The sequence below is a fragment of the Hibiscus syriacus genome, unplaced genomic scaffold (genome assembly GCF_006381635.1).
Source record: "Hibiscus syriacus cultivar Baekdansim isolate YM2019G1 unplaced genomic scaffold, ASM638163v2 tig00110705_pilon, whole genome shotgun sequence".
NCBI lineage: Eukaryota > Viridiplantae > Streptophyta > Magnoliopsida > Malvales > Malvaceae > Hibiscus > Hibiscus syriacus.
Genome location: NW_024062831.1, coordinates 1035728 through 1061403, shown reverse-complemented (window position 1 = coordinate 1061403; position 25676 = coordinate 1035728). Strand labels below are relative to the sequence as shown.

General features: G+C 35.0%; 2 protein-coding genes across 2 annotated transcripts; both read left to right on the top strand.

Annotated features, from left to right (window-relative positions):
- Positions 1-520: 520 nt before the first annotated feature.
- Positions 521-17047, top strand: LOC120138720. Its single transcript, XM_039154137.1, has 3 exons — positions 521-527; positions 15628-15805; positions 16429-17047. Exons 2-3 carry the CDS (start codon positions 15638-15640, stop codon positions 16972-16974), a joined length of 714 nt encoding a protein of 237 aa, XP_039010068.1. The 5' UTR covers positions 521-527; positions 15628-15637; the 3' UTR covers positions 16975-17047.
- Positions 17048-20255: 3208 nt separating this feature from the next.
- LOC120138811 lies at positions 20256-25086 on the top strand. Its single transcript, XM_039154214.1, has 6 exons — positions 20256-20621; positions 20732-21097; positions 21233-21461; positions 21687-22098; positions 23166-24637; positions 24846-25086. The coding sequence occupies exons 1-6, from the start codon at positions 20380-20382 to the stop codon at positions 24903-24905; spliced, it is 2781 nt and encodes a 926-aa protein (XP_039010145.1). The 5' UTR covers positions 20256-20379; the 3' UTR covers positions 24906-25086.
- Positions 25087-25676: the final 590 nt, after the last annotated feature.

Here is a 25676-nt window from a genome sequence, read left to right as displayed (position 1 = left end):
TTGAAGATATGGAGACACTATCTTTATGGAGAGAAGTGTTACATTTTCACAGATCATAAGAGCTTAAAGTATCTTCTGACCCAGAAGGAACTTAATTTGAGACAGCGTCGCTGGTTAGAGCTTCTAAAGGATTATGATTGCGTGATTGATTACCACCCTGGTAAAGCTAACATTGTAGCAGATGCTTTGAGTCGAAAGACGGTATCGGAGTTGAGGTCTTTAATGGCCAAGATGAATTTATATGACGATGGCACTTTGTTAGCAGAATTGCAAGTTAAGCCGACCTTGGTTGATGAGATCAAAGCTAAGCAGCCCCTTGATAGCTCCTTGCTTTCCATCTTTGAGCAAGTAGAGCAGGGGACAAACACAGATTACACAATTGATCAGGATGAAGTTTTATGCTTTAAAGGTAGATATTGTGTGCCTGATGACGCTGAATTGAGGCAGACTATCCTTACTGAGGCTCACAGTAGTCCATATGCTATGCACCCCGGAGGAGATAAGATGTACCGGAATTTGAGAGAGAGGTATTATTGGACTGGTATGAAGAAAGACATATCTGACTTTGTGGCTAGGTGTTTGACTTGTCAGCAAGTTAAGGCAGAACATCAACATCCATCAGGTTTGTTACAGCCTATCAAGATTCCTGAATGGAAATGGGAGCGTATTTCTATGGATTTTGTTACTGGCTTGCCTATGACTCCTTTGAAAAAAAATTCAGTTTGGGTGATTGTTGACAGACTTACAAAGTCAGCTCACTTCATTCCTGTGCGAGTAAATTATACTTTGGATAAGCTGGCAAGATTGTATATTTCAGAGATTGTCAGATTGCATGGTATTCCATTTTCTATTATTTCTGATCGAGATCCGAGATTTACTTCGAGATTTGGAAGGCGTTACATACGGCTTTGGGAACAAGATTGGATTATAGTACATCCTTTCATCCACAAACTGATGGTCAATCTGAGAGAGTAATTCAGATTCTGGAGGATATGTTGCGGGGTTGCGTAATCGATTTTCATGGTAGTTGGGAGAACTTTTTGCCGTTGGCTGAATTTGCTTACAATAACAGTTATCAGACCAGTATTCGTATGGCACCCTATGAAGCACTCTATGGGCGTAAATGTCGCACTCCGATCTGTTGGACTGAGTTGCGTGATAGGAAAACGTTGGGACCTGAGTTAGTGCGAGAGATGGAGGACACAGTCAGATTAATCCGTGACCGTCTGAAAGAGGCATTTGATAGGCAGAAATCTTATGCAGATCAAAGAAGGAAGGATATACAGTTTGAAGTGGGAGATCGGGTCTTTTTGAAAGTTTCACCCTGGAAGAAAGTATTGAGATTCGGGCGTAAGGGTAAATTAAGTCCAAGATTTATTGGACCATTTCGTATCTTGAAGAGGGTAGGACCTGTTGCATATCAGCTTGAGTTGCCTTCTGAGTTAAGTCGTATTCATGATGTTTTCATGTATCAATGTTGAGGAGATACCGTCCAGATCCAGGTCACATTATTCAGGTTGAAGAAGTAGAGCTAAGACCTGATTTGTCATATGAGGAGGAGCCCATTCAGATTTTAGAAAAAGATGAAAGAGTTCTTCGGAATAGGCGAATTCCAATGGTCAAAGTTCAGTGGAGTAATCGAGGCCCCTCAGAAGCTACTTGGGAGACATTGGAGTCAATGGAGGCTCAGTTTCCTCAACTATTCTCATAAGGTAAATTTCGAGGACGAAATTTCTTGTAGAGGGGGAGAATTGTAACAACCCGGAATAAAATTTAGAGAAAAAAAAATTTAATTAAGTAATTTGGCAAAATTTGAGGATTAAATCGAAAGTTTTCAAAATTTTAGGCCATTTTAGAAGTTAAAGGAAATTCAGGGACCAAGCCCTGCATTACTCCTTTTAGTGTCGGCAGAAAAGTTCATTTAAGCGTATGAATGGTTTTCTGTTTTCAAAACAGAAAACAATTGTGAAATTTCTCCTCCCGCACTCTACTTCAAAGCCGATTCCGACTCCGTCCGAATTCCGATCGTTGTTTTGAAACCACCGTTGTGTTCATCATCGAGCGAGGAACAAACCCTTCAAATTAATTGAAGCGAAACGCGGCCAAACGTCGGGAATTTCCAGTCAAAGTAGCGACGGTTTTGTTAGCTCTATCGCCGAGGAAATCTTAAATTCACCGCTGATCGTTGCTCCGTTTACGACACCTCCCGCACCATCGTGTTCCTTGTGCCGTTCCGAGTTCACCGGTGTCAACCTTGTCCGCCGTAGACGGCGGCGCGTGAGGAGGTGGTGCAGTCAAAGATTCGGCCGATTTGAAATCGAGCTCTCCGCCGTTCAAAAATTTGAACCGATCGTTGTAAGTATCTTGAAATCGCTCAAAATAATTTTTAGAAATTTTTCCGGGATTTTTAGGGCCCGGAGGACGCCTCACGCGCCACACGCGCAGCCGCAGGGCGAGTGGCTGCTGGAAACCGGTTTAACCGGTTTTCAACCGGTTCTGACCGGTTTGACCGGTTTCAACCGGTTCGAACCGGTTTGACCGGTCTGAATCGGTTTGACCGGTCCGACCCGACCCGACCTTTGACCCGACCCGACCCGACCGTTGACCCGACCCGACCCGACCGTTGACCCGACCCGACCCGACCGTTGACCGTTGACCGTTGACTTTCTTTGACCAAAACTTAAAATGGCTTTGACCGAGCATTAAACGACCGTTAATCTTTTCCGAGTATACCTATCCTGATAGTTTTCGACGTGCCGAATCCGTTTCCGTGGTCCGTTTTGTCAAATTCGAATCCGAAGGTCTCCAAATCTACGGTCAAAGTGGTTGACTTTGACTTTGACCAAGAATTTGAATTTTCGAAAAGTCATACTTTATGTTTTTCGACGCCCTGATTCCGATTTCGTAATCCGTTTGGCCAAATTCAGACTCGAAATACCTCAAATTGATAGTCAAACCCGAAAAATGCGTATATACTTAAGAAGTTTAGCTTTGAACAATTAAATAGGATTTGAGACTGATAAATATTATTGTTTGAAGGTACAAGAGACTCTCCGGATCGTTCGACAGCTCGACCCAGCTCTTCTAGATCAGTTAAACCACGTGTGCCAGTATTTACCCGTTCGAAAACTGTAGCAGAGCGTGGTAAAACCAGCAATCAGTAGATTTGTTATTTGAATCTATTGTCGAGGTGTGTTCCCTACTTGTTATTGAACTGTTTTATTGGTTTTAATACGTGGTACACCGAATTCATTGGCTATTGTTTTATGGATGCACCAATTTAATGTGACAATTTATGGAATATGGCTGCTATCTAATTTTTGTTTTGAAATGGTATATGATTACCATGTTTTTGGATTTATGGAGTTTATGTCACGGTGCAATTGAATTTTGGAATTGAAATACGATGGAATAGCTCTGATCAAGCTAACTGGGCCTAATGTGACTCTTGAGGGCCCCAAGATGTTTCATTAGGTCGGCTTTCCTTTGCTGTGTGCTTAGGGTAAGCTATATGGACTTATTGACTTGGGCTTAAGGATACAAGCTTCAGAGCCTATCCTTAAGTCGGCTTTCTTTTTGCTATGTGCATAAAGTAAGCTATATGGAAAATAATTTTGGGAACTACTGATGGTGTACCAGAAAAGGGTTTAAACTATGATTTTCAAAAAGTTAAACTCTTTTACGAATTTGTGAGATTACTGGAATATGATTTGTACCTATTGTGATTTTATGGAAATGTTGGGACACACTGAGCCTAGCTCACCTTTTGAAAATGTTTTCCCCTTTCAGATACTGTTGGGTAGATACCTTGGTTCGAGCACTTGGAGGATCAACATATCTCTTGAAGTAAATCAGATTGTAATGTTTTTATCTGTCAAGTTTACTTTATTTTGGTGACATGGACCTTATTTTAAAATATCGGATTTTATATTGATGGAATAACGGTTGCGAAAAATGTCTTTAATAATTATAATGTGATCCACTAGACTTAGTCGAAACGCATAGGCCGGGTCTAGGGGGTTACAGGTCAAGATTATTTATGACTTTAATAATCCAACAAAAAACAAAGATGTAAATATTATCATAATTTATTTATTATTATTTTAAATATTATCGTAGTTTATTTGGGACAAATATATAACTGAGATTTATAGTAGGAAATAGAAATATATTCATTGAAAAAACAAAGAATTAATATCAGCTGTCTATTTTAACTAATTCAATGATCTTAAAAAATATAAAACATTATTTTAAATCTTATCGTAATTATATCAATGCAAGTCTAGCTATAAATTTAAGTTCTTTTCAAGTTTTGGACCAAATTTAGCTTATATTCGAGCCAAATCAATTAGATTTTTTAAGTGAATTTATTCAAATTAAAATTTCCATCTTGATATTTTTTTAAAATCGAATAACTCGACTTGTTTTGCCAGCTATACTTGCATAGTCAAACAATTCTTATTTTTTTTAAATCATGTGGTATTCTATTATGGAACATTGTATTTTGAACTAGTTGGGAAAGCTTTAACAATTGGTGAAGAATGATGGGATTCATACGCATAAATCACTATAGTTTATTACAACGCATAAATGCATGGGTGGGATGAGGTATATGTAACTACAACGCATGCATAACAAATTTATAAATAATAATGCTTGCGTTGCCTGCCCTGCAACTTCACATTTATATTATATTCATATAGTTTAGTGTGGCAAACGATCTCAATAGTTAAAAGAATAATTGTTATTCGTACAGATTCGGGTTCAATTACGGCATTTATAAGAGTGTTTAAGGTTCATTGTCAAATGAGTTATAATCTTTCAAACATATATTACCTTATACTCACCTCAGATTAATCAATATATATATATATATATTATTGTGCTTGATTTTATTTAAAATATACTTTTACAGATTTTAATAGTTTATATTTTTTAAACAAATATTTATATTTTGATTTGTTTTATTATAATATATCATATTTCATTTTAGGGTAAAGTACATAAATGATCTTCCGATTATAGGATATTGTTTTATTGATTCTCTCAACTATTAAAAGTTACAAAATGGTCCCCCGACTATAGGGTGTTGCTTTATTGAGTCCATCAACTATTAAAAGTTACAAAATGGTCATCTGACTATTCATTATGTTTCAAACTCATTCTTTCCCGTTAAAAAAATGATGGTCGTTTGAGTTAGACGTTAACTTGCTGACGGGGATATGATACTCGTTTGAAACTATGAGATTATATTTTATCATATATGAGGCAGCATGTTAACTTCCAGCTCAATCTACCGTTAATTTTTTAACAAAAAAAGACCAATTTGAAACATAATGAATAGTCGAGGAACTAAACAAAACAACATCCTACATTCTAAGACTCAATAAAATTATATCCTATAGTTAGGGGATCATTTGTGTATTTTACCCTTTATTTTAGCAAATTTTCGTGTCCCGGGAACGTGAATAACCTAACTTTCCTCCATAGAATTATGAAAAATGAAACGGTTTTATTTATGAAAAAAAAAAAGATTACTTTTATATATCCCTAAAAAAAGGTTAATACTTACGGTTGAAGTTAATGCGCTCATACACATTATCCTTTGAAACTTTTGAGAGTCGTATTTGAGTCTCACTACTCACGACACAAACGTGACTGTAGATCCATAATTTTAGACACCAATATAATAAAAATAATGTAATGTATAAAAAATAAGATTAAATATGTAAAATACATTTATATAATATGAATTATTAATATATGTATAATACTTTGGATATATACTATCAATATATAAATTATTAAATTTAATGTAAGGTTAATCAGAGACGGAATTCTGTTGAGGCTCAAAGAGGCCTTAATCCTTGTTAAAAATTTTATATATTCGATAAATTTTGGTATGATAATATTTTGTTTAATGTAGAAATAAGTATTTAAATTAAAATATATATAAGAATTTAGTAAATATATAATCAAGTAGGGGGCGTACTAAAGAAAGATGATATCATATTCTTAATCTTTTGGTCTAATAACAATTTAAATCATTGTAAGTTTAAATATTAGATAAATTAGACATTGTCTTCTAAATTTTGAGTTTAAATACTTAATAAACTATTATATTTAAAAAAAGTTTAATATTTTGGTCTCTATCAATATTCAATCCTAGTTCCGTTTAATGTCTATAGAATTCAATATATATATATATATATATATATATATATATATATATATATATATATATATATATATATATATATATAAAACTAGTTCAATCTGATTTTTTTATTAACACATATTTTTATTTTGATTAAAAAATGAAAAAAAGAGTAAAGATTTTAGAGTAATTCGACTTCTAAACCAAGTTTACATTCACTACCTTAGCATCAATACTAAAGATTACTCAAATCCACTAAATTTGTTAACCTTTAAGGAAAATGTGTAATCTTCAACAATTCAAGGTTTATAACTCAAAATGTTGTTTACACTCTCTCAAGAGAGGAATTACAAATTTAACAAAGTAAAGAGAAATCTCATAAAACAGATATGTTTGCAACAACTAGACACTCACTCAATTCACACTCCAAAATAAACAATGAAACTCATAAGTGTATTACAATAAAATATATTACAAATAAACTCTCAATGACTCTTTGATGTTGATACTTGTTTTCAACAGTGTTTGTTGTTGTTCTTGAGATGTATCGATCTTGATTTTACACATTCTTTATGAATCTAGACGTCAGGAGTTGTTGGGGATGCATTATAATTGTTACCTGTAAAGAAAATAACATTTAATACACGAGGGGTCGATCATTTGATGAAAGGGATCAATTCATTTTTAAACTTTTAACTATTAGGGATCGATCATTTATATAAAAAAATCGATCATTTTTTAAAAATTATTATGTAAGTGACTCTTTTAATTATGTTTAGTTTATTTATGATAATGCGATTTAAACTTTTAACCTTATCATTTTACACTAATTGATAGTTGGTAAAATATTGTTAGTAAGTAGCAATTTACCACATTGGTCACCTTTTTGTTAGCAGACCATGTTCCCTTGTGCGCATTGTCAGATTCTCACTCAGTCACGAATTAAGAAATTCCAGCCTCCTACTTTGCCTAATTTGCTAAAAATTGAATATCATTTGCAAACTCAACGCTGCCACTTATCCCCTAATCCCTTTCCATGTTTGTCTCTATCTCAATCTCATCCTTTATTTAAAAAGAGAATCGTAACTTTGAAAATTTTAAATTCTCGTATAATTTAGGGTTTTCTTAATGATGATATAATTTTGTAATCTCTAAAATTTTATAGTTTCGTACCCTTAAATTTCTGATATAATTTTTTTTAATTTGTACCCTTAACATCAGGGATAGACCAAGGAGACGGGGTGGGGCAGTCGCCCCTGAAATTTTCAAATTATCTTATATTTTAGATTTTATGTGTTTTTTCTATTGATAATATGTTTTCGCCTCTAAAATTTTATAAGTTTACTTCCCTCTAAAATTTTATAAGTTGTCTCATAACATAAAATATTGTTTTTCGTCCCTACCTAACATGTATTCCTGTGTTTTTCCCTATTCTTAAATAATATTAATATACATAACACATCAAGTGACTTCAGTGGTAAAATGGAATGTTGTTCTCACTAGAGGTTCTGGATTCGAGCAACTACGTCTGCATGGTATGTATGTATTATCAATTGGTTAAGAAAGTTTTGAACATAGACTAGCTCGTAATCACCCAAGACTATTCAAAGAAAATAGGATAAACTACGTGTTTAGTACCTAATCACCCAAAATTGGCGAGGTACCAAAACGAAAAAAAAGTAAATGTTAGGCATGATTATGAAACAAATAAAAGTTTAAGATTAATAGTTTAAGTACTAAACTCGTGGTTTACCCAAGAAAATAACATACATGCACATATCATAGAGGGTGGTGAGGGGAATATGCCATGGTAAATATGGGAGATGGTAGGGGCTAAATTTAAGAATAGAAAAGGCATGATGACAAATGACCAATGAGTTGTCTCGCATATATTTTGGTTCACCTCCATAAAGTGGTATAAATAAAGAGAGCAGTCTCGTTTAATGTCGTAAAGTGGCAATAGTAGCAAACTGCTTTTTGTTTCATGGGGCTTGAATTTTGCCTTCTAACATGTCCAAATTCATTCCCCTCTTCCCCATTTAGTGTAATCTTACGATTGTTAACTTATAGTTTCAACTCTTTCCACTTATTTATCATATAATTATGGTTGCTAAACCACGTAGATATTCAATTTATTGATTGATTAATCTAAATCGGGTACTGTGAAGGCTTATTATGAGAAAGATCCTCCTAATCTAGTTGTTTCATTCTCAAAATCAGGATTTGAATCCCTCCCTAATCTTGCTTAAAAAATCTAGTGGCTCTTTCTTCTAGACCAACTGATTGTTGGTGCCATATAAATTGAATTGTAATCACAATATTTAAACTCTTAATTTGAATCCAATGGCTAAAGATAATATTGTTCTCCTTTAAGATTTTGAGTTCGAACAGCTGTGTCTGTAGGGTATGCGTACACGTTATCAATAACTAAGAAAGATTATGAAGAAATACTATTTTGTAATCACCCAAACTATTAAAAATGTTTAAATATGTCGACCTAAATCTTATCACAACCAAATTATTTATAAAATTCGTCTATGTAATGTATTTCATTACTAATTTTTTGTAGATTAATATTTATATATTTTATAAATAAATTCAAGTTGTAGATGAGAGTGGGATGCTCCTCATTTTTATTATATATTTTTTAAAACGTTTCAATTTGTCATTTAAAAATGAAAAAAAAAACCTATATTCAATTTTCTAAACTCGAAATTATGATATTGACAACAATATCCCATATTCCCATAGAATTAGCCTAAAAACTAAGTTGAGATAGAAACACTATAGTATATACTTACATATAAGATATAAAATATATTATTTATGGTTATGAATCTCATTCCCCCACCAACTTGAATGCTATCTTAGGATATACTTTAAGAATTATTAAAAAAAGATACCTTGGGTTGGCATGGATCCATAAATCATTAAATACTACTTTTATCAATAAACTCTTAAATAAAATACATCCCAGAACATTTAATTATGTGATTAAAAAATAAGGTGTTTTTCCCGATATATCACCGGTGACCGGTATATTTACCGATCTAACACCGGTCAGACTATATTTCCCGATCTAACACCCTTAGCAGTGAAGCGCGCCCCCTGCACCACGCTATATGCTGATTTGGCGTCACGGGGGGGGGGGTAAGGCGCCCCCCTAAAGCGTGCCTTATGCTGACATGAAAAACACGTGTACAAAGCGCGGCCCCTGGGGGCGCCTTAGCCATGTAGGGATATAGCCTTACTGTATTTTCACAGATCGAAGTAGTGTGGATTGTGGACTATAGTCTGGGTTTATGTTTAAATTACGATACTGCCATTACACCATATTAGAGTAACTACTCTAGGCTGTTAAGCAGTTAAGGTTGGTTAGGGATGTTAAGGTTGTTAGCAGGCAGTTGAGGTGGTTGTAGCTCAGCTAAGGTTCTTGTAAAACTGCTATAAAGGCAATGTAATCGATATGCTTAGATGAATAAGAAAAACGTTTGTGTTCTTCATTTCTTCAAGATATCTCTAGCATTCTAACATGGCATCAATCGCTAAATTTCCTGGGGAAATATGCTTCGATGTCCCTGTGTAAATACTCGTTTTTGCAAAGACTGTGTTCTTGTTCGCCATGCTGAGTAGTGGTGGCTCTTCTCCTTTCATGGAGTTTGCTCCAAGAAATGCCAAAGCGTTTTCAAATAAAAAGGTAAACATCGTTCTTGATGAAACGAATTTCCTTCTTTGGAAACAGCAAGTCCTGCTGACGGTGCGTAGCCATCGCCTTGAACGGTTCTTGATGAGAACGATGAGGTCGTCGCCTGAAACCGTGGTCGGTGATGATGGTGAAGTTGTATCGAATGAGCTATATGAAGATTATATTGCTCAAGACAGCGCCCTCGCGTCATGGCTGCTCTCCACAATTAGCCATCAGCTCCTACCTCAATTCGTGGGTGCAGAAACTGCCTCAGTGGTGTGGAGCACGGTGCTCCAGTTCTTTAGAAACAGGTCCACGACTGTAGTTATCAGCCTGCACTACAAGCTGTAATCTCTCAAGAAGGGTGATGACTCCATGAGAGTTTACCTCACACGTGTAAAAGAAGTGTGTGACGCCTTGGAGTCGTGTGGCAGCGTGGTGTCTCAAGCCGAGCTGGTTGCAAGCATATTAAAGGGACTCCCTCGTGAGTACCAACCGTTTATTGCGGTTATAACAACCACACGTGAGTCGTTGACACTTGATGTAGTATATACCATGCTGATGGATGCAGAAACGCAGCTAGCTAGGTTTGGTGATCAGCCTGAGGTACTGCCAATTAGTGCAACTGTTGCTCAAGGAACTGGTGTGAGCAGATCTTCTACCTCCAATTTCACCTATGATCATAAGCCTTCTCGGTAGTCGGCTAATTCTAGTGGTCGATCTGGTGGACGAGGCCGAGGATGTGGCCGACATATGCAGTGTTAACTCTGTGGGAAGAATTGTCACCTTGTTGACAGCTGCTGGCACCGCTTTGATCAAGACTTTCCTGGGGTTACATCTAACAGTAAAGCATACTCCAAGGATCAGACTGAAAATGTATATTATTCTATGTGTGAAACTAAAGTGGCTGAGTGTTGCAATGCTCGAAATGGTGGGTCTCAGGTTGACTCGCGTCCTCAAGCTCTTGTCTCCACAGCAGCTCGTGAACGGTGGGTGGTAGATTCGGGTGCCACACATCATGCCACACCCGATGAAGCAGTTTTCAGTCATAAAGATGACTATAACAGGCCAGGTAAGCTGGTAGTTGGTAATGGAGTGGCTTTAGACGTTAAGGCTATTGGCAACACTACCTTGTGCTCTTCCTCTCGAGCTTTGTTATTGAGTGATTTGTTACATGTACAAAAAATAACAAAGAATATTCTGTCTGTCTCAAAGCTTGCTAGGGACAATAATATCTTCTTTGAGTTCCATGCTCATGAATGATGCGTTCATGATGAAGACACTGGCACAGTGTTACTTTGTGGGAAAGAAGAAAATGGTTTGTACGCCTTTGCTGTAGATCTTCAAGTGACTGCTCTAGTAGCTGAAGCAAGTTTCTTACCTGCATCATGTGACCTTTACGAGTTGTGGCATCGAAGATTGGGGCATCCCTCACATGATAGCTTAGCCAGAATCTGTAAACAGCTGAATGTAAATGTTTCTGGTTCAATAAATAAAACATGTGTTGCTTGTTACATGGGGAAAAGCCACAAATTACTGTTATATGATTCAAACACCGTGTATGAAACTCCATTTTAGCTTATCTTCACGGACTTATGGGGGCCTGCACCGGTTCTCTCGAATGGTTTTAAGTACTATGTTGCTTTCATTGACGCGTGTACTTGGCACTCTTGGCTTTACCTCTTAAAGGATAAGGTTGAGGCGATCACTGCATTTGGGTTGTTTCAACAACTAGTTAGAAACCAATTTAATATGCCTATTAAAGCTGTCCAGAGTGACTGGGGAGGAGAATACATGCGTTTATCAACCTGTTTGCTCAAGGAAGGCATTGTGCATCGTGTCACGTGTCCACACACGTCCGAGCAAAATGGCATGGTGGAGCGCAAACATCGACACATCATCTAACTTGCTCTTGTACTTCTTGCTCAAGCGTCTATGCCCAATCGATTTTGGTCCTATGCAGTAGTTACTGCCATACACTTGATTAATAGGTTACCAACTAAGCTATTGCAGGGAGTGTCGCCCTTTGAAAAACTATTTGGCAAGAAACTTGAGTATTAGTCGTTGAAGGTATTTGGCTGCCAATGCTTCCCACACTTACGACCCTTCCTGAAACACAAGCTGCAGTTTCGATCACAGTCGTGCGTTTTTCTTGGATACAGTCCTCATCATAAGGGGTTTTAGTGCCTCGCACCTGATGGTAGCATATATATATCGAGACATGTAGTGTTTAACGAGGTACATTTTCCTTTTGCAGGGAATAATCGTACAGAGCACTCAATTCACAAGACTGGTCCACAACCTCAGTCGCTGAAGGTGGTCACCGATGTAGGGAAATTCGATGTACACGGTGCTTCACTTCATTAAATATAGAACGCGAGTCCAGTGCTGGAAAAGGTGTCTCAGCTGAAGTTGACTTGGATACAACACCTGAAGGTGTGCTGCGTCGTCTACATCAAATGGCAATAGTACATCTCCCACATCGACTGATAGTAGTAGAGGTGCTGCCTCCCACCATGCTAGTCCAGCTCATCCGTTAAGTGCAGATCACAATGAATCCAATAGTGTTGAGACCAGTACTTCAGTGCCTGCTCAAGAACATCATGTTCATGATGAGGTCACTGGAAATAGACACTCTATGCTTACACGCAGCAAATACGGTGTTTTTAAGCCAAAGGTGTACACCAGTTTTTTTGATGACACAGTACCCACTAATGTTCAGACTGTGTTGCAATCACCTAATTGGAAGTCTGCTATTGATGCTGAACTTGGTGCGCTGCACGACAACAAGACTTGGTCTCTTGTTCCCCTGCCCAACGGTCGTGATGTTGTAGGCTGCAAATGGCTGTTTAAAATAAAGAAGAACCCAGACAGGTCTGTGCAACGGTATAAAGCACGACTCGTTGCCAAAGGTTACTCACAGGTTCCTGGGTACGATTTCAAGGATACGTTCAGCCCGGTTGTGAAACTTGTCACACTGAATGTGGTTCTTTCTTTTGCTGTCACTAAGAACTTGCCTCTACGCCAAGTTGAAGTAAATAATGCGTTCCTGAATGGTGACATGTCTGAGGAAGTGTACATGCAACAGCCTCCTGGGTTTAAAGAATTTGCTGCGGATGGGTCACCGCTTGTGTGTAAGCTGCAAAAAGCGTTATATGGGCTTCGCCAGGTACCCAGAAATTGGCATGACAAGCTGAAGGTTTGTCTTGAGCAGATGGGGTTTGTGGAGTCTTTAACCGATGTGTCACTCTTTGTGAGATGCATACATGATGATTATGTTTTTGTCCTGGTCTATGTGGACGACATAATAATTACTGGGCAATGTAAGGATGATATAGAGGGAGTAATACAGTCGATCAATAAATCGGATATCAGTGATTAATTCAAAAAAATATATTATCATGAAAATATTTTTTATACAATTGTAAAAATATTAAAATTTGAAATAATAATTAATATTACTATCATAATCTTTTGATTTTTATATCTTTATAAAATCTATAAATAATATAATTAAAATATATACTTACTGGTTTAAAATAAAACTAATATATATTTTTTGAAAAAAACATAAAACTAATATATATATATATATATATATATATCATTCCATTTATAGTTATTTGTTAATATTAATTTTTATAAAGTGTTTTCATATGTAATAAGATCTACTATGACATAAAATTAAAAAATTAAATTAAATCAGATGAATAAGTATTTTTAATTTAAAAATAATAAATAATTTATAATATAAGATTATATTAATATTTAAATATTTCATAATTAAATTTAAAAATAGATTTATTGACCGACTAATCCAGATCGGATACTGCAGAGGTGAGGGCGAACCTCCCAACCCAGTTTGCTCCATTCACAAACGTCAGGATTCGAACCCTTGACTTGCTTAAGGGATCTAGTACCTCATCTCACTAGACCAACTGGTTGTTGGTATGATAATATTAATTATTGTTTAAAATTTTAAAATACTTTTATAAATATATAAAATTATTCTCACGATGATATTATTTTTTAGTTAAAATTTTAAAATATTTTTTCATTAGATTAACATCTAATTATGGTATAGTAAAATCGAATTATTTATAATTATATTTTAAATTATTTTACTGAATTAATATTTAATTGACTACATTAATTAAATTCGGTTAGAAATGTTATAATAAAAAATAAAAAATATGCTCCATAATTTTTTCGTGATTAATATTGACTATCGAGAGGTGTGCTTTACATTGATATTAGTGGGAGCATATAAACGAAAAAAAATCACATGGTGTAATGGTAGTATCGTAATTTAAACATAAACCCATACTATAGTCCATAATCCACACTGCCTCGATCTGTGAAAATACAGTAAGGCGTTGTCCAGGGGTCGCGCTATATCCCTACGTGGCTAAGGCGCTCCCCAGGGGCCGCGCTTTGTACCCATGTGGCGTCAAATTAGCATATAGCGCGGTATAGGGGGCACGCTTTAATGTTAAGGGTGTTAGATCGGGAAATATAGTCTGACCGGTGTTAGATCGGTAAATATATTGGTCACCGATGACATATCGAAAAAAATGCCAAAAAATAAACGAGTTATTCTAAAAATATTAATATTTAATTATTTAATTAAGAAATTATTATAAATAAATTATTAGCAGTTAAATACTAGGATGAACAATGATATACCATGATATAATAATAGTTTTAGTCCCTACAACTTATAAATTATATAAGTTTAGTCCTAATCAAAATAGTTTAGTCCTAATTTAATTATACATTTGGTCTTCTGGAGTCCAATTTATCCTAAATTCATATTAGTATCACTGTCTTTTAAGAATTAAATTTAATTAAAAATATTAATTTAGAAATTTATCCTGAATTCTTCGTTTATTGACAAATGACAATATTGAGTTGTCCATTTATCCTTCAAATAATGGGAAATCAGAGATGAATAAAAGAATGCTAAGATAGTCATACCTTTAGAATTTTGGGTAAAGTACACAAATGGTCCCTTGACTTAAGGGTGTTACTTTGTTGAATCCTCCGACTATTAAAAGTTACAAAATGGTCCTTAACTATAGGACATTGCTTTGTTGAGTTCCTTGACTATTAAATGTTACAGAATAGTTATCCGACTATTCACATGTTCTAAATTTGTCATTTTTTGTTAAAAAAATAGATGACAATATGAGCTGAAAATTAACATGTTGACTGAGATATGATAGTCGTTTGAGATTTTGAGATCATATTTTATCATATCACAATCAGTAGGTTAATGTCTAGCTCATATTGTCGTTAAATTTTTAATAGAAAGGGACGAATTTTAAACATATGAATAGTCGGGTGACCATTTTGTAACTTTTAATAGTCGGGGACTCAACAAAGCAATGTCTTATACTCAAGTGACCATTTTATAACTTTTAATAGTCAGAGGGCTCAAAAATTAGTGCCCTATAGTCGGGGACCATTTGTGTATTTTATCCTAAAAATTTAAACTTTTATATATTAAACTTTTTTATTAATAATTTAATTTTATATTTTTAATATAATTCTTAAAAATTTACACCCTAATATAAATTATAGTGTGAATTCTTAGATTATAAATGGTAAACTGGTAATTCAATTGATATGGAAAAAATCTTATCCATAAAAGCATGTTCTAATTTTTGGACAGTCCCACTCTACATGTAAACTTCACACTTCCCCCACAAAATCATTATAAAAAGGAGAGTAAAGCACCATTCTCAGGAAAAAAAAAAAAGAAGTCTAAAGAAGAAAGGCTGAGAAAGAGAGAGATGGAGTGGAAATCGTGTTACTTGGACATTGTTTTAGTGCCGCTAAGCTTAGCCATGAGCTTAGCTTATCATTGCTGGCTATGGCATAAGGTTCGGACTCAGCCGCTCTCCACCATCATCGGAACCAATGCCTCCGGTCGACGCTTCTGGGTCGCTGCCATGATGAAGGTACTCTCCCTTCCCCACCTTCTATATAAAGAGAGAGGGCACTAGGGACAATCATTCCTGAAAATGTCAAATTATCGTATATTTTAAAAAAAATTTAATATTTTGTAGTTTATTCTTTTCTCTTTAAAATTTTATAAATTCGCCTTTCAACTGTAATGACAATACATAATTCATTCGGTAAATTATATATTTAGTACCTTAACTATTACTTTTTTCGTTTTGATCACTCAACTATTGTTTTTTAAAAATTATACTTAATGTTATGTTTAAGTTTTATTTTGGTCACCCGTCGTTAAAAAATTAACAGAATTACTAATGGGGTATTTTAAAAAATCAGTGATGATGTGGTATTATCTTATAATGACACGTCAGCATCAACATTGATTTTTTAACGGTTGGTGACCAATATGAAACCAAAATTTAATAATAGGTATGATTTAGAAAACAAAAATAGTTGGGTGATCAAAATAAAATAAAAGTGATAGTTGGATACTAAACATGTAGTTGACCCTAACTCATTTCCACTAAACAAAAAAAAATCTTAAACATGAAAAATTGCTTCGCATTCCACCATTTAGTTTGTATTTTCTGGATTTCACATGTATGATGAATGTGGCATGCAGGACAATGAGAAAAAGAACATCTTAGCAGTTCAAACACTACGAAACAGCATAATGGGATCAACCCTAATGGCCACCACTTGCATCCTTCTCTCCGCCGGTCTAGCCGCGGTAATCAGCAGCACTTACAGCGTCAAACGGCCGATCAATGACTCCGTCTTCGGAGCTCACGGCGAGCTGATGGTGGCCCTCAAATACGTCACCATCCTATGCATCTTCCTCTTCTCCTTCTTTTGCCATTCCTTATCAATCCGGTTCATTAACCAAGTTAACATCCTTATCAACTGCCCACAAGACCCGGCTTCCGTCGTCACACCGGAGTATATATCGGAGTTGCTCGAGAAAGGGTTCGTGTTGAACACCGTCGGGAACCGGCTTTTCTACACCGCGCTTCCGCTGCTGCTTTGGATCTTCGGGCCCTTGCTTGCTTTCCTGTGCTCTTTCACTGTGATCCCTGTGCTTTACAATCTTGATTTTGTATTAGGGTTTAATAAGCAAGGGAAAACTGAACATCAGATCAATACTTGTGGGGATTGTGAATCACAGTGATATATAATTTGCTCTATTTTTAAAACTCAATTCAGAATTAATAATGTATGATTAGTGGATCAAACTTTTTATTGTGCTTGATGTTTGTTTTAAGGTTCATGTTCTGAACTTATGAACATATCAGTAAATAATTTAATATTTAAATTTATTTTTTCTTAATATATCTTATTAATATATTCAATATTTATATAATGAATAAACTTCAATTTTATTTGTATTTTTTTTCACGTGTCCCCGCATGTTTGACACATATTTTTCCACATCATCACACATGGATGACAGGAATTTTTGTGCTTCGTATATTAAGACACACATGACAATTGACACGAGGAAAACTACACCTTACACGAACCACTGTTGTTGATGGTAAAGGTAACTTCTTATCATTTAAATGAAGAATTGTAATTTAATAGATTAAAATGAAAATCAGTCGACTAATGAAGCGGGAAAAGAAATCTTGAAATATTGATAATTGAAGTATATTTTCTCAAATAATTCTTTCTACAATATATTGAGAAAAACGTTGAAATTACGGAAGGGCTTCGGGAAAAAGGTTTGGATAACATGGAGTCTTCTACATATAACATATGTTTACGTCCTTATTGGACCATTTACGGAGATTAAAAGACTTCGTGTTATTTGATCGTCTTTCCAAAAGACATCATGCCATCTCTCGTCTTCCTGAGAGAGAAAAAAGATCAATTGCATCACATGAAAAAAAAAGCAATGCCTTATATGGGCCTTTTTGCCGGATTAAAAGAGATAAGTGATATAAAAATAATTAAGAAGAAGAGAGTCTTAGAGGGATAGATTCCTTATTGAGCATTACATGGTGATCTATATACAAATTTTTAGTATTGATGTCAAACCTAATGTGATGGTGACTATTTGTAAGTCAACAAATTAAACATATATATCTGTCATATACTAGATTATTGTCACGTGAGCCTACTAGAGGTCACGTCAAGCATCTGTAATTTTTTTTGAAGGATAAGGAGTTTTGGAGGCATCAAAGAACTCAGGAGGATATGTAGCTCCAAAGATTTCGATGAACTCAAGAGACCTTAACCTTTAATGGACAGAAGGAAAAAGGCAGAAGTGTGATTCCGAAAGAGATCCGAAGAAGAACGACACCTATATGGTGCAAGAAATAATATAAATACATAACAAAATTCACGAACATGATTGAATGTCATAGAAAATGTTATTAGGGACTGAAGTAAAGCTCTCCTGTTAAATCCCAAAGGACACAAGTCGGTATTCTTTGATGCATGAAAGATTTGTTTAAAAATCTCCAATTACATTTTGATATGTGAGTATCGATATCATAAAAGGGTGTCGATACTATGTATTTGAATTTATAAAAAATTATTAAATTTCAAAATAATATTGATATATGATTTTAATATCGATATCTATATTATGGTATCAATACTTTAAAATTTTTTATTTTTTTTCAAACTTGGAGCATAAAATTAGAATTGTAGCTTAGTACATTATCAGAATTGAACTATAGGTATTGAAACCCTTGAGTTAGCATCGGTACCCTTGCTATAAAATGATAAAGTTTGCTATTAGTGAGTGGTGAATTGGTTGATTTGCTTAAATCATTAGAACCAAATCACAATAAACATAAAATCAAACCCAATATCAAATCATGTCAAATTATCAATAATATAGTACTAGATTTGCTAAAGCGTGTTTGAATCCATTGTTGAAGATTACATAAAAGGTCGAGATCTCGGAGATTGCCTTGAATGTTGAAATCTTCCAGGAATATAGGTTTCTCTAGGGTATAAATTCTCTGACGGGATAAGAGAAAATATAAGTTGACCTATTTCTTGGAGACCACTATATCTTTATATAATTGATTTAATAATCAATTATTGCATGTATATATAAATTTGCATCTCATTGAATTATAAACACAACTTTAGTAGTATCTACACTTTTATTTCAATGATACTTATAATATCTTACGACTTGTATAACATAATTGGTCACTTAATTTTATGATAATATTATACATTGTACATATGTGCTCATAATTATAGGTTTAATCTAACATAAATGTCTATAAATTTTAAGTTGTCTGCAACATAATCCATGTACTCTTGTTTGATGCTTGCTTGGAATCTAAAATGTATGACTTGATTTTTTTAATAAACTTGATTCTGCTATGCTATCTGAATGTGACACTTTCTACCCGATTAAACGTTTAGATTAAATAAAGGATGTTACACATTGTGTTCAAAATTAAATGTTACTTTATAAAATCAATCTCACAGGTAAATCTGATCATGGGTGGGTCATAGTTTCATTTCGTCTATGTAGACACCTGGATCATACACGATCGAGTTCTCGGCCTAGTGCAGGTCATGCATTTTCAAGATTTGAGCTTTGGGCCTTCAATGTGAAGTATTAGTCATGTACATTTGATTTAGGGCTTTGATTTCAAATTTTGAGTTTAGGCTTTTGATTTAAAAGTTATAGGTTTTGGGATTAAAGCCATTAAGGCCTCAGGTTTTGTTAGAAATTGATTATTCGGCCTATGATAATTTAATTGGGTTATTGTTCAATTTGAGACTGATATTTTGATTGAAATTAGGGCCATTGGGGCCTTCGTTACGTTGGACTGCATTAATGGGTTTACACATATTTAGTCATTCAATTATCACTTTAATTTTATTTTAGTCATTTAATTATTATTTGTAAATCATATTTAACATTATGTTTTAGTATCTACAGTTAAAAAAATTGTTGACTTGGTAAAAAATTATTTTTTAATGATAATGTGATATTATATTATGGTGATATCTCAGCATCACCGTTGTTTTTTAATGGCGCGTAACCAAAACATAACTTTATATATATGATTTCGAAAAAAATAATTATTGGATTATCAAAATGAAACCATATGATAGTTGGGTAACTAAATAAAAAACTATGTCAACAGTTCTATTAATTTTTAACAGTGTGTCATTGAAATTAAACCAAACATTAGATATACTTTTGAAAAAAATTTGTTGAATGATTAAAACGAATCCAAAATAATAGTTGGGTGACTAAATGTAAATTTTACTCTAAATTCAAATAGTTTTCGGATCAAATGTATTTTTTTACCTCTCTAATTGTCATTGTCATCTACTAAACCCGCCAAACGCCGCCGTTTAGAATGTTCTTGGAAATGTAACCGAAGCTTTGAAAACCGTGAACGGTCGAAAGTATCAATCAAATCGCATCAAAAATAGAAACTTCACCCAAAAAAAAACTCTCCTTTTCTCCTTCGAACCTTAACCGACTTGAGTCAACGAACGCTATCTGGTAAGCTTTATCAGTCCCCAAATCACTGAGTCAACTGAATCCAACTCGGGGTCAGTTACCCAGATAGTAGTTTTTGTTCTAATGGCATGCAGTGAGATAAATTCCTGGACATTTGCTGCTCTAGTGGGTGCTTTTCTCGATCTCTCCATAGCTTACTTCTTACTTTGTGGATCGACTATTGCTTATTTAGCTTCGAAATTTCTGGGTTTATTTGGAAAATCCTTGCCTTGTCCGTGTAATGGATCGTTTGGGTACCCGAATAAGAAAAAATGTTACCAATCCATGTTGGTTAATAACCCACATCTGATTGCTCAACTCTACTTGTGAGAATCAAGGATAAAATTGATAAATGGTCGAGCAAGCACTTAAGCTTTGGGGGGAGGCTACATTTGGTTAAGTCGGTTCTGTTTAGTATCTTTGGCTATTGGCGCAGGCAGCTGGTCTTGCCCAGAGGGGTCATCAGAGATGTTGAAAAATTATGCATGAGGTTTTTTTGGAAAGGTTGTGATATTTCAGCTAGAGGGGCTAGAGTGAGTTGGAGTCAGGTTTGTTCTTTAAGATCAGAGGGTGGTCTGGGCTTGAGGAAACTTTCTGACTGGAGTAGGGCATGCTGCTTCATGCTCATCAGGAAAATTCTAGCTGATGAGGGCTCTTTGTGGATTGCTTGGCTCAAATCTTATTGTTTCAAGGTTATGGATTTTTGGACAGTTGACTGTAAGCCTCATTTTAGCTGGATCCTAAGAAAGCTGGTGAAAATGAGGGAGGAGGCTAGGGGACTTTTTGGTTCTGCTGCTGTTTTGTCTTAGATTAGAGGTGCATGGATATGAGACCATATCCGTGAGAGGAGGGACAAGGTTGAATGGCACAAATTGATTTGGTTTCCTGCTCATGTCCCAAAATTTTCCATTGTGGCTTGGATGGTGATTCTGGATAGGCTTCCTACAAAGGATAGGTTAGCCAGATTTGGAATTCAGGTTGATCATATCTGTGGTCTGTGTGGAGTTGAGCTGGAATCTCGGAATCACTTGTTTTTAGAATGTTCTTTCGCCCGAGAGGTTTGGGATGTAATCTTGCAGACTTGTGGTCTTCATAACCAGCCGATTCTTTACTGGAATGATTCTTTGCACTGGCTGGCCTTGAATTTGAGGGGTAAATCCCTTCTTGTTTGTATCCTAAAACTTGCTTGGACTGATTTTGTCTATTTTCTTTAGGAGGAACGTAATCATAGGCTGTTTAGAGGTGTTAATCGTTCGGTTGATGCAATTTCATAAAATTAGAAATTCTATAAGAATTAAATTGTATAGATACAGTATGAACTTGATTGATGATGTAAATAGGAGGCTATGTCTAGATTGAGATTTGTCTTAGTGTTATATTGTTCTTTGTAGCAGCTTGCTGCTCCTTGGATGAATAAAATCTTTACTTATCCAAAAAAAAATAACCCACATCTTAAAATCTCATCTCTCCAATCTTCAGTTAAGGAAAAGCTTCCTTTCGATTCAATCTGGAACGAATTTTATGATGATGAAAATCGCCATTCAAATTCTGAAAAATGGCGAAATGGGTATTTTGAAATGACAGGGGGGGCATCGTTTAGTTCATGTAATTCGAAGAACTCCGTTGGAGCAAATAAAAGAAGATTTGGGAATCAGAGGCCTAGAGTTGGTCTTAGGCGGCGTAAGAGAGTTGCCAATGGCTATGGAGGAAAGGTTTTGACATTTTCGAATGATCGTTTGGCTGCCATTGACACTACACCAATTGGTTTGAGTGCTTCCATTACTACCCCAGATGATTCTGTAGGTGAGGTTTTTTTTTTCTTTTCTAAATGTTTGGCTTTATTGCTGAATCAGATTTAAATAGTGGCTGTAATGTGATGTTATGATCTTTATTTCGCTGTTTTAACATAAGGAAAACATGCTTGCAACAGCAAATTAATTTCCCTCTATGCTATGCTATTAGAATTTTGGTTTTGTTTTGATTATGTTGGAATTGCATTTCAAAGATAACTTGGATGATGATTATGCCAATAATTGGCTGAGGATTGCAAATAAGTGGGGGATCATTGTAGAATTCGCTTGTTTAATAAATCTTTTCATAATTGAATTTATGGTAGCTGATTTACTAAAAACAATGTTACACGAACCTGGGGTGATTATACACTCATATTTTTCTCTAAAATTTCTCGTGTATTTAGAACGTCGGACATCCATAGCTATGCCTCCCTGTTAGATACGGGTAGTTCGGAGCAACATGCACTGACAAATTAAGTTCATATTTAGGTTTACTTATATTTCAGGGTCCATGTGTGTGTAAGTGGCAAAACCTTTTGTGCATGCAGCAAGTGTTAAGTTACAGTTGCATATAAGGTTGCTGTTCATATCCATGATCATAAAAAAAACTATAAGAATTCAAACTTGATAATTAGACACCACAAGTCCTCAAAATATAAAACGAAATTCTCAAAAAGTTATCTTTTTTTTTCTTTTAGCTCAGCATATTAGCTTTAACAGAGCTTCCAGTTCCTTCTTTTGAACCTAATTCATACATTTAACTGCAAAGAGAAGAGAAGATGCAAGCAATAGGCCACATGCCATCTCTAAAATACTGTCTATTTTATTAAGCTTTTCAGATCCGTACAGAATAGTTATCGAATGACTTTTTCTTTTTAGCAGAATGAACAAAAAATCTATAGATTGTTTTCGATGCTATTGAGTCCTACCTTAGGGGAAAAGTTCTCTAAATTCTTGACAATGCTTTGAATGTCAAAGGGAATATACATAATGAATGCATGTGCTTTGAACTAGTTTTTTTTTTTCCACTTCACATGCTAATACCAAATGTAATGTGCATGGTTTCTCTAATTTTAGATGGCTGGGAAACTTCAAAAGAGATTGAATTGCCAAAGCAAGGTTCACATGGCTTTGAAGTGGATGATGACCCGTTTACCAAGAATAAAATCAAGAAGGATTTCGCATCGGCTGGGTTTGAATGCTGGATGCCGGATCGGCATTTTGATGACGGTGACAAAAATGCGTTTAGAGTTTTTGAACAAGCTTCACATGAAGAGCATGAAGCTCGTACTGCTTTGTACCTTGAGCTTGAGAAAGAGAGAATTGCTGCTGCTACTGCTGCAGATGAGGCTATGGCAATGATACTGCGGCTGCAGGAGGAGAAGGCGACGATTGAAATGGAAGCTAGGCAGTACCAGAGAATGATCGAGGAAAAATTCGCATATGATGCTGAAGAGATGAACATTCTTAAAGAGATCTTATTAAGGAGAGAAAGAGAAAAACATTTCTTGGAGAAAGAAGTTGAGGCGTACAAGAAAATGTTTTGTGAAAATGTGGTATCGGATATGGATATGTATGACATGGAAGCCATATACGAACAAGAGACTTCGAATATGAAGCAACTGGTAATGTCAAAGCAGATTGCTGAATCTGTTGGGGAGAAGGAAAAGACAATGCTTAACATTGATTTTTCGGAGTATGGGATCAGATCTGTTGGGTCACCAAATGATGCTCTTGAATTTGGGAAAGAATTACCAGTTGCAGAACTCAGTGGGGATCCTGCTTCTTTAAATTATACTATCGAAGAAAATCATGCAAATCCATCCAGAAATATTTACGAAATCAATCAAGAACTTGAGGTGAAGGGAGTGGCATCTGAGAACAAGAATCCCGATCATCAAAAAAGCTATGTTCAATCTGATCTGTCAACTACTCCTTCGAGATCTGATTGGCACGAGAAAGCCATTAACACTAGAGTAGAAGAGGAGCAAGGCAGAGAAAGCAGTCCACACCCATGTTTGACACCAAAAGCAATTGAGACTAAGATAATTTTTCCATACAATAATGAAAAAATGGAGAAGCATGGAGAAGATTTGCATGGAACAGAATCTGGTACCAACTTTCATCCTCTCGGTGTTAATGTCATTAATGATAAATCTGACTTGCCTCAAACATGCAATAATCGAACCATTGGTGGGTTAGAAACCGAGGCTTACAGGAGAAGCAGCAGTTTAGATCGACCTGAAAGATTGCCACCATGTGGTCCTTCACGAGTCAAATCTTTACCTCCTACTTCACGCAGAAGTTCGATGTCTTCTTTCGATTACGAGCGGTTGATAATTGACAATGAAGTTGGTTGGCTTAGAGAAAGGCTAAAGATTGTGCAGCAAGGAAGAGAAAAGCTGAACTTCCCAGCAGGGCACAAGGAACGGGAACACTTTCAGTTGCAAATATTGGAAAACATTGCTAATCAACTTCGAGAGATTCGACAACTGAATGAACCCCGGAAGTTTTCGCGACGTGCATCTTTGCCCCCTCAATCCTCTAAGGTATCATTTCACTCTTGCATGATCAAATTTTGTATCCTTCTCCTACACAATCGAGTTCCGACTAACAGTTTTATTTGGCTTCATAAGTTCCTTTACTATTTGAATGTTTAAAAGTTCATTCAACTGCATAAGTTCTGTTTTTATTTCGATGCTAGCTCGTAGACATAAAAAATGAAACCCGATCCTTGGAGAACTTGGTTGATTTCAGGTTATGTCAAAGAAAAGAAATCAGATGGGTGTTCCTGGAGGATTGTTGAGAAGCATTTAAGTCTGATGAGCAGCATAATCCAAAACTTTTTGAAGGTTTCGATGGTAACATTTCGCAGTAGTAAGTTTTCGTCGAAAATTTTACTTGTTACAGATTCGGGCTCGAACGTTGTTCGACTCGAGTGTTAGTGCTAAATGCGGTAATAAGTCGAACACAAGTATGTTCGATCTTTTACTAAGTTTTTTCATGTATTTGGACCGATATGTGTAGTCATGGTAACAGCCACAGGGTACTTCAAGAAATATTTGTCTGAGCAGAATCCAATTTTGGCTTTCTTAATATGTAAATTTAATATCATAAAGTGTATTTTCCATTAAAGTTTTACTTTAATTTGTTATTGTAGTTCTAAAATTTAATTACATGTTTCTTATACTCTTTTATTTAATTTCATTCTGCTGCGGTTTTGCTAAAATAGTTTATAATTGAAATTTGAAAAACAAGAATTAATAAATTTTCCTTCTCTTTTACTTTGTTTTGACTCTTCATTCAACAATATTTAAATATAATTCTTTAGAATTTAGAATTCACTTAAATGGTGTAAAACTTCAATTTCAATTTAGGATTGTTAGATAAATAAAAATAGAATTGTTCAATGAAAATCTTTTCATGTTCAACTGTTAAACTATTAATTTTAACGGTTTTTTATTCATTTAATGATTTTAAATTTATATAAAATTAAAAAAAACACATTATATAAATATACATTAACATATATATATATATATATATATATATATATATATATATATATATATATATGCTGTCAAGTGC